At 31.8% G+C, this 10,352-nt stretch overlaps 1 protein-coding gene across 1 annotated transcript; it reads right to left on the minus strand.

Annotated features, from left to right (window-relative positions):
- Positions 1-359: 359 nt before the first annotated feature.
- On the minus strand, positions 360-10,352 carry LOC129939917 (ferritin subunit). Its single transcript, XM_056048100.1, has 5 exons — positions 9,921-10,352; positions 1,160-1,449; positions 1,039-1,059; positions 845-958; positions 360-770 (listed from the first exon to the last, which is right to left on the minus strand). The coding sequence occupies exons 1-5, from the start codon at positions 9,985-9,987 to the stop codon at positions 627-629; spliced, it is 636 nt and encodes a 211-aa protein (XP_055904075.1). The 5' UTR covers positions 9,988-10,352; the 3' UTR covers positions 360-626.

Here is a 10,352-nt window from a genome sequence, read left to right on the forward strand (position 1 = left end):
CTTAAGCATCGACTTAACGTTAGCTATCGCAAGTGACTGTCATTTTATTCATTAAACATTACATTGAGGTAAGTTCAATAGTTTTGAAACCTATCACAATCCCATAAAGAAATCCTCATAAATCCAATGTTTGTTTTTGTTTTGTTTTTTCAAATGAAACACCTATCAAGAGTCAGCTTATTGAAATAGTCCCAAAATGATTTTGTGATTATTCATTTAGCGCCGGGATTCCTTTTTAAATGCAATGTTCAAACAATCTCCCACTTTTACATTTTTAAAAACAAATACGAGTATGTATCTATTTTTAGTAAAAACAAACTCAACTATATCTTTGTGTACCTTCTAAATAAAAACACGTATTTATTTTGTTCAGATTACAGTTCGATTTTATTTATGTTTTTAAGTAAATATTTTTAATATTTCCTTACAATTTATTTGATAACAATTGTTATTTGCTTTGATGTTTTAAAGCTTTTGTTTAATGGAACTGCATGTGATTTTGTTGTTTAAAAATGATGTTCAGATGTTTAATTGAAGAAATAATTTATAATCATCTTGTGTCTCGAGATGTGATAACAAGACACCACAGAGAAAAATGGAGATGTTGAATAATACATTTTATTCATTTACATCAATTGTTTGTCGAACAAGAATTCGGCTAATTGACCATGGCTGTTCTGCATCTTCTTGAGTGTTGTCAATTTACCAGCCAATTCCCGGGTTCCCTTGAGTTGTTCTTCAAGATAAACACCGGTCAAGTAATCAACGAGCTATGAAATATAAAAAAATAAATAAATAAATATACAAAAATATCAACAAAATAGAAAAAAATAAATATCCTTACATGGTAGTCATTGTTTTCACTTTCACAAGTTTCAATGAGTGCACGAATTGACTTGGTGACAGCGGTTTCCATTTCAACGGCATGCTTGAGGGCACTTACTCCGTCAAACTTGATCTACAAATGAAAAAACAAATAAAACAAAACATTAATATAAATGTCCCTAATTAAATATGAAAATGAGTTTGAAAACTTACTTCGTAGTTTTCCTCTTTGTACTGTTGTTTTGTTAAGTGAGAATCAAAAAGAAACAAATTAAAAGAAAAGTTAGTTTTTTGTTTTTGTCAAGAATTTAATGTTTGTTTTCTTGTAACTTACAGGAACTGAAATCAATTTATGAACACCTTCTTGAAGATCACCACCACGCATTGTCAGATATTCAATCAATTTAAGTCCATGCTCACGCTCTTCCCTAGCAGACTTGAAGAAATGCTCTGCGAATCCTGGACGATTGACAATGTCCTGTGAGAAGTAGGCTGCCATTTCAAGGTATTCGTATGAGGCACCAATTTCAGTTTGGATTTGCTTTTTCAAAGCATTTGTGCAAACTTTTGTCATATTGATCCATCCTTGTGGGATTTCTGCTTTTTCATCAAGGGGAATGGAACCTGTAAGGATTATAAAAACGGGCAACAATAAATTAGAGATAGGATTGAGAGGAAAAAAACCTTTAAGATAAGATGAGTAATCATCAAAATTTGTTGAACGTCATACATAAAGGAATTCGCTTAAAGATACGTTACTTGATTTATCATAAACATTGTGGACTTTCGAGAAGTAAGGTCTATTACAACTTCAAGGAAAACCACATTTGAATCTGTTTTGATTGTGATGATGGTGACCTTATGGTTAATTTGTCATTTATTAGAATTTTAAGTGTTCGTTTTATTTTCTGTAATTTCGTATGCAAAAACTGCTTATGCTCTTTTCTCTCAATTGATTTGTAATCAATTTATTCGGGGAAATTAAAGAGAAGACAAAAGTAAAGAACAAATGCAATCAAGAAAACAAAGTGACGTATGTAGGGTGGTTTTTTATTGAGTGTTTTTTTATTTATCTCTTTGGGGTTTTGCCCCCTCGCCCGCGATCAAGTAAGCCACTTGATCTTATTCTTTGTTTTTGTTGGGTTAGATTATAGTTGGTGCAGTGTGCAAAATTTGTCAACTGCGTTTTTTAGTGAATTGTTTGTGCATAGGCAAGTGCTATTAATTACATTCGAACAATACATGATTATAATTGTTTGTATGAATTTCTTTCGGATAGGTTTTTGTGTTTTTAAATTGAATTTGCATTTAATTCTTACTCATTATGTTACAGAGTACCCGAAGTTTGTAGGGTTTCACGACAATAAATGAGATGGTGAGTGAGAACTTGCGGTTAAGGGATGGAAATTAATATTATTTTGTATAGAAGTAATGTTGAAGAACGATCTGTTGATCCAAACATTACAATTTTGATACATAGGAGAGTTTAACATTGTTTAATCAAAGGGTCCATGGAAAAATATGGGATAAAGTATCTTACATCCATCGACATACAGATAGTTGAAATTGATAGTTACTTATCAGTTATCATCTTTAGTGAAGGTTTTGAAGGTAATTTGAAAGTAGTGGGTTATGGGATACCCTATAGGCCGCGAAGCCCATACTTATGTTGAGAAACGTAATGAAAAGCGAATCTCACATTCTGAACGGCGCGTAAGTGATGCCGTTAAACAAGCCAGAATTGATTCAAGAGCTGAACAATCTGCTTTGAAAGAGAAGAGGGAGGAATACTCATGGACCAGGCATCGCCGATTGAAAGGTAAGTTGATTTTTTCACAGTTAAGAGGGCTTGAAACTTTAAAAGAATTTTTCTCAAAACTAGGTTTTTCAAGCTTTCATCCATATCGTATCTCAAAAACGACTTGACCGAATGACTTGAAATTTTATGGGTTGGGTTCTTCACATGTAAATTCATGGAATGAACTATCGACCAACAAAAATTACAAAAATTTCGATTTTTTTTAAAATAAATAAAATAAACCGAAATTCACGACTTTTTTTCAAATGTCTTCCAAAAGACCAATTTTTTGTATATTCATTTGATAATAGTTCATTCCGCGCATTTAGGCTCACAGATTAAAACTCCGTTTACTTTTTTTTGTTTTAGATAAGCCAATAAGCTGGAATCGTGGAGGAAGTGCAAGCCCATCTTTTCGAGGTGGAGTTGTTCCCAACGGTGCAACTCATGTCCTTTAAAAGTTTTTTAATTCAAATTTTATATTTATACTGTCGAACTATGTATGTTAATAAATGATAATAAACTAAATGCAATTGTATCTATTTATTGTTCGTAAATAAAAATCCTAAAAATTCCTTAAAATACAGGACGTCACATGGGATGACCCCCTTATTTTTTAAAACATTCTTAAATGTTTATGTTCTTAAGGTATGAAGGCTTAATTTTTAGAGCAACTGACAGCTCAAAGGCGGTATTTGTTTAAGTTTAATTTATTTGGTGACTCTTTGATAAGAAACCTCGTGATTGATGTATTTTCCTTTCATTCGATACATTCAACTTCAAGTTCGGTGACAGAATTATCAGTAGAACGTTTTGTTTAAAACTCATCAATTTTATAATATTTGAAGGGGATTGAAAATCAATCAAAACTAAGGTAGGGAACTCAGTTATTGAACATTTTTTTACTTGTTATCACTTACTTCAAGAGTTAAAGCCGGTTCCCAGGAATTTTATCACTTTTTGAGAGAATTTTATTTCAATAAATTCGAAATAAGAAAACAATGGAAAATAGCGGATATAAGACAAAATGAACAAAAGAGTTATAAATTCACAACAAATAAAAAAACAATTAATCGATTTCAAAAGTTTTATGCTAGTTTCAGTGACAACCTCGAACTTGTGAGTGATGACACTGAATACTTCATACCTTAAATTAGAACATCTGAAGTTACTTAGTATAAGGTCAAATCTAAGACCTGAAGATCAGAAGAAGAATGTCTGGAAAATGTAGCTTCCAAGAAATTACTTATAGGTATTCCAAATTCTAAGTCAACGATACCATGTTTCATATTCTTTTGAATTGGAAAAGAGCGAAAACTGGTGTCTTTCAAGTCTTCTTTATTCAGACGTTTAAAGTGAATACTAAGTTAGTTGTTTTTTTAAAGTCATTACCCGTGTTTTGTTGGAAAATCTATCCATAGTATAGTAGGATTTTACACGAATAAGAAAAACAATAGCCATTATATGGATAACACCGATAAAACGACAAAAGTTAGAGTAGAATCTTACTATGGATGGGTTTTTGAAATTTATACGAATCTCGAATGGATCTTGTGTGATTTCGTTCTCAAATGTTGGTACAATTGATAGTGCATTTGTATCTCGATGGCTGTGTTCGTTAAGTAGTTATGCATTTGAGATTATGCGTTTTCCATTGGGAAAAAATCAATCTATTACTGTTAATATTATTCAGTCTTGGGATTATTTAGCAAGAGAAAACAATAGAAAAGATAATATTGTTTTGCTTTGTTTCCACCCAAGGTTTATCTCAGTTTAGATTAAATAAATCTTTTTGGTGTTTCCACCGCACAAGAAGATTTAAAAATGATTATGTTTGACAGCACTTTCTAAAATGCAAATGGTGTTTCACAGATTTTGATGTGTGAAGTGCAAGTGAAATAGTTTGATTCGTGTCCATGACCATTTTTTTTTTGTAGTTTGATTAAAACAAAACTATATTATTTGTACACAAACATACAAATAAACAGACCATAATGCATTATCTTTTAAACCAACTCTTCCACACAGGTTTTCCTTCTCAAATTTTGGCTCGACTCCGATCTCCGACGGGAATCGAGTCAAATCAAGCTCATTTCAACCCGATTTAGGTATATAAAGAATTGAGACGATCTTCAAGCTCGCTTTAACACCACATGTTAATGTAGTAGTCTACGAACAAACCCCCTTCTTGAAGCGATTGTTATATAAACATTTTTTTATAGAATCTCAATTTCCAGATTTTTTCTTACCATTTCTTCTTGAAAAATGTCCATTTTTTTTTTTTTGCTTTCTTGTATTTGTGTTTTTTATTGTTATTCTGACAGATCTTCTTTCAGTTGTACCAATTTTTAAATACAAAAATCTGGCTACTGCGAATCGTTTTGTTGGCAATTTCTCACTGTACTTTACATTGCAAACCAAAAAAACGCACTAATTATAAATTTTGTGATAAGGAATTAAATTCAATTACAAATTTGTAGGTGCGAAAAAGGTTTTCACTGTTTTGCGCTTCCAACCTCGTATTGAATTAACAGGATTTCATTATAAAACTATAAATTTATAAACACTCCATTCTATTAGAACTTGTGAAGGCTTTAAAAGCAGGCATGCAAAATAGTGTTGAAAGGTATGTATGTAAAGTGATTCTTCATAAGTTTTAATTCTATATCTACAGTCTGTTAATAGCTGCTCAATAAATTAGGGTTAAAGTGCTATCAGGTTGTAACAGTTATCTAGAAGCATCAAGTATAGTTAGATTTTCAGATAGCAAGACTTATGACAGGCACTATAAAAAGAGAAGTGGCATAACCCTTTCTTAACAATAATATTTGTTAAATATGATTTAAAATCATGAAAATGAAAATAAATATAAACCAGCATAAGTGTTAATACATGCGTTTCGCCTGTTTCGTTTCGATGTAATGATTGGGCTCATCAGAAGATGACCATTACACCTTGTCTTCTATGATATTATTGTTTAAAATTATAAAAATGGCGTATTTTCTCCGACGGGCATGCAATAACAACGTTAAAACTCTTTTAAAGAACAAATTGTCCTGTCGCATCAGAGGTGTTTTTAAAGCTAAGATAAAATACAACATAGTTCTCAATCTTTGTCTTCTTGAAACCTATTATTTTAGTATCTTATTGAGTTTCTAGAAATGCTAGTTTTGAAAACTAGAGGGTTCAAGGTAGTGTTTGTCGGTTTTGAAAACAACATGTTTTGAAAATTATTTTTAAGATATTTTATATAGCCTAGTTAAGGCGACAGATTCGTTACAAAAACAGAAATTATTTTTTTTAAACAGTTTAAATATTTTAGCATAAATGAAATGGTTCAGGTTTTCTTTAATATTTATGAAATTTAACATCTTATGAAGATTTTTAGAAAATTTTATTAAGTATACTATAAATATTTAAACTAATTATTGAAGTAAATAAAAAATAAATTAATAGGTACAATGATGGAAAAAATAATAAAATAAAAAAAAAAAAAAGGTGGCGCAACAGTCCATGAAGAACAAGGGCCTAGTGACTTACAACACTCAACCAGTCCTGTGCGAGTAAATGGAGGGATGGGGGAGACCTACAGTTTATATGCCGAATCCGAACGGCTAATTTGAGAAAACACTTTTTCATGACAAGAATTGCTCTTGGAGAATTTGCCAATTCCTCGCAAGACGCAGTACCCGTGAATAAAAACTTTAGGTGGTACATGCAGGGATTGAACCCAAGACTTCGCACATGACAGTAAAACGTGTACGTATGTTTAGATAAGCAAAGACAAATGTATTCAGATAAGACGGAAAAAAATCCTGTCAGACGACCAAGGAACACTAACTTCGATCCTAAAAACATGGATCGAGATGATAGTTAAGGATTTTGGTGGAAGCACTTTAGTTCTTGGTACTTTTATTTAAATATCTGAAGATAGGCAAATTTTTTAAATTAAATAAAAAACCATGTGCTGTGGATTTAATTCGTTCTCTAAGAATCAAAATGATGCCTTTTGCCGAAGAGGTCAATGCCAGTTAATGAGGATTCACTGAAGATAATGAACCGAATACTCATTATTATTTGATTTTAAAATAATGGAATAGGAATGTTTTTTTTTTGTATATTATGCGCGCACTAAAGGGGTCATGAATACCCTTATAATGATTAAACACAGTGCGAGCAGTTAGAAAACGAGGATAGAATTAGAAAGGAGAAACCGATACACGCTGTTTTTGAATGTCTGCACATCGTAATGAGTGGGAAATGTTGGACCTGGTAAAGCATTCAACATTCGTGTAGTGCGGCTAAGGAAAGAATCCCTGTACTTAACAGTACGTAAGCAATTGAGCTCTAGGGTAAACTGATGGGCATTCCTAGCAGTACGGGTATTACGGTTGAATTGTTTAAGGGGAGGAATGCAATTTCTATTTCAATAGAGCATCGTTTATAAAAGTAACGTTAAAACGATGACAGGCATGAGTTTAAGTTTAAAAATAAAACAAATTGATGGTAGTTCACACTTTTCAAGGCATGCATCAAGTTCTATTTTAAAGGCATTTTTGTTTATCAGGAATAAATTTGTATCCACCAGTGTAATTATCGTTAAATGTAAATACAGTATCTCGCAAAACATTTGCAACTAGAAATGAAAGTACATGAAGCATTTTCTTGGAAAAATTGTTATGTTGCCAAATGCAGAATAGGAAATGTCCTTGCGTTGGGTCTTCCAAGAGAACAACTACCCAGAGCACACGTTAAGACAATTTAAAACCTGGCTTTGTTATCATAATATCACTGTTATGAATTGGCCACCACAGCCACTAGACTTGAACTCAATTGACAAGGATGTTTGTCAAACCTAAGTTCATATTGCTGTTAAACTTGTAAAAATTACTCAATTTGCATCCGGTTTTCAATTATTGATTCTTTATTTATTACTCTCACCATTGAATCTCAGAAAAAAAAAAAACAAAAAAGTCAATGAGTGCAGTTTTTCACGCAATACTCAGCATACAACAAAAACATTATTTTATCGTTATCTTTATGAAATTTGTCAAGAGCTTATTGCGTTTTTCTAATTATTACATCATTATAAAGTAATACGGCGAAGAGTTACCATTGTTACACCCAAAAATTGTGAAATTATTGTTCAATTAGTGCAAAATGAAGAAAATCACTAAAGATTTTGAAAACCGAATTGTGGGACTACTGCAAAAAAATGAAAGTACCCGAAAAATAGCTGAAAAGACTGGCGTTGAAAAGTCAACAGTGATAGCAGTACGAAAAAGAAATAATTTGGAATCTCCGGGTGATTTTGGAGCACGATCAAGAATTCTTACGGATAGTGACGCTCGTGAAATGAAACGGTTAGTTCGTAAAAGCTCCAAGATAACACCTTAAGAAGCTACACTGGCCATTAACAAAGGAAAAAGCGAATGGACAGCCAGAAGATCATTCTGGCTGTCCATTCTTACCTGCGCTTTCCAAAAAATTAGCTCTATTAGCTCGATGACTGGAAACGCATTATATGGTCTGATGAATCGAAGATCAATCGTAGTTTATTGGATGGTAAGTCTTATTATTGAAACCGACCCGGTAAGCAGCTTCAGCAACACCAAGTCAAACAAACTATGAAACATGGCGGTGGTAGTATAATGGCGTGGCATGTTTCACTTGTAGGCACGTCGGTGCTATCCATAAAATAGAAGTAATAATGAAGAAGGAAGACTACCGAATATTTTGCAAACTTAATATTTGCCTGAGTTTGTTGACCAGTGTGCGTATCCAATTGAGGAAATTGTACCTATTCCAACAAGATGGAGACCCCAAGCATACCTCAAAAATAGTGAAAAAGTGGCTTAAAAGCCAAATATTTAAAACATTTAAAATGGCCTGCACAAAGCCCAGATCTCAATCCAATTGAGAATTTGTGGGCAATTGTTAAAAGAACTTTATGTCAGCACTATTCGCCTCCAAAAAATTTGAACAAGCTATGGGATCGAGTCAAAGTTGCCTGGACCAATGTACCAAACACAAAAATTGAAAAATTAGTGGAAAGTATGCCAAGGAGAATGAAAACTGTTTTAAAAATAAAGGGTCTCTGGGCGAAGTACTAAAATGTTGTTTTTTGTATGCTGAGTCTTGCGTGCAAAATTTGACTTATTGACTCTTTTTGTTTTTCTAAGAAATTTCTATTCTTTGTTTGTTTTATTACATTTTTTGTTATTCAATAATGAGAGTAATAAATAAAGAATTAGTAATTGAAAACTGGATGAAAATTGAGTAATTTTTACAAGTTTAACAGCAATATGAACTTAAGTTTGACAAACATCCGACGAGTTTTGCTCGCTAAAGTATACATTTTTTTAAATTTAAAGTTGCAATGGCTGTGTAGCGGGTGAATTGAAGTTACTTGATACAAAGTTACTAAAAGGTTTCTTTATTTTTAAGTGTAACTTTGAATACAGAGCTTAAATAATACGTATGACGATTATTTTTCTGAATAAAATTTTATTTTTTTATGAAAATGCTTACTTTCATTTCATTTAGTTACTTTCGTTGGAAGATTCCTAGTTCTTTTCTACTACAACATAGATTTTATAGATATTTAACTATTTTGATAATGATTCCCTTGACAGTTATAGATTTCATTAAAAAAAAAAACGATAAACAAATCTTTAAAAGGAAACTCCCTGCAAAGTAAATTGAAATGTGCTACATTGAATTCCCCTTAACATGGGATGTTTTCGGCTTTACCACTGATCTAACGTAACATAACAGTATTTGTGTGGGATGATCCAACTAGAAATGAAAGTTCACATAACAATGGATATCAAATTATGCTTAATTAGACATCCCAGCAGAAATCAACATCAAATTTCAGTGATTCTATTTTATTCAATTTAATTTTTCATAAATTTCACTTTGCTTTTTTATCATTCTTCAGGGAGGGAATATAAAAAAATACTTAAAAATAACAAAGAAAACAAAATCACATGCTAATAAGATTTTTTTAAAACGAAATTCAATCGAATCAAAATAGAAAATAAAGAGCAACGAACTGTAATAAATATAAACAAAGAGAACTTCATGGTTTCTCTTTGAGTGGATATGTGGACAATCTCTTTAAAAACACACCACCTCCTCTGTCCTCTTTGTTTTTTTGACATGTCCAACAACCAAGAACAAAATAAAATTAAAAATACTGCGACGAAATAAATTGATTTATCAAATTCAAGGAAATGCACTTTCACTTCTTTTTAATTTATTTAAAACAAAACATTAATTTATTCAAACTTACATTCCAAATCTGCGGAAATGAGTGCAATGGCACTAAGGAAAGCAGTAAAAGCCAAAATGAGTTTCATTTTTGTTGGAAAAGTTCTTTTGTTTTCGAAAATTGACAAAATATTAAGTTTTAGTTTTTCTGTGAAAATTCACGACACTATTTCCACTCTCACTTCTAAGAACTCTGACTGTCGATTAATTGTTAAATGAATATATTTCACTGTTTTTATTTAGCAAGCTGATGATTGGTAAAATAAATTATTTTGTATTATTTAAAACACTGTACGATTATAATGAATTTCAAATTCTCAATGAAGTCGGAATCTTTATACGCACTGGTATAGAAGGCGACTATTCGGAATGAGAATATGGCGAACGGTGAAAGAGAGAACACGAATGTGCTATAAGTTGCCAAACGCTGCTATTTCTGAACTGAATTGTGGTA

The sequence above is a fragment of the Eupeodes corollae genome, chromosome 1, assembly GCF_945859685.1.
Source record: "Eupeodes corollae chromosome 1, idEupCoro1.1, whole genome shotgun sequence".
In the NCBI taxonomy this organism is placed as follows: domain Eukaryota; kingdom Metazoa; phylum Arthropoda; class Insecta; order Diptera; family Syrphidae; genus Eupeodes; species Eupeodes corollae.

What these genes read in the sequence shown, in the direction of transcription:
- LOC129939917 (XM_056048100.1), bottom strand. Translation starts at nt 9,987, where the DNA reads ATGAAACTCATTTTGGCTTTTACTGCTTTCCTTAGTGCCATTGCACTC. An exon ending in ATAAATTGATTTCAGTTCCT is followed by an intron (nt 1,060 to 1,159) that starts GTAAGTTACAAG and finishes ACAAAACAACAG; the next exon opens with TACAAAGAGGAAAACTACGA. An exon ending in GTGAAAACAATGACTACCAT is followed by an intron (nt 771 to 844) that starts GTAAGGATATTT and finishes TATATTTCATAG; the next exon opens with CTCGTTGATTACTTGACCGG.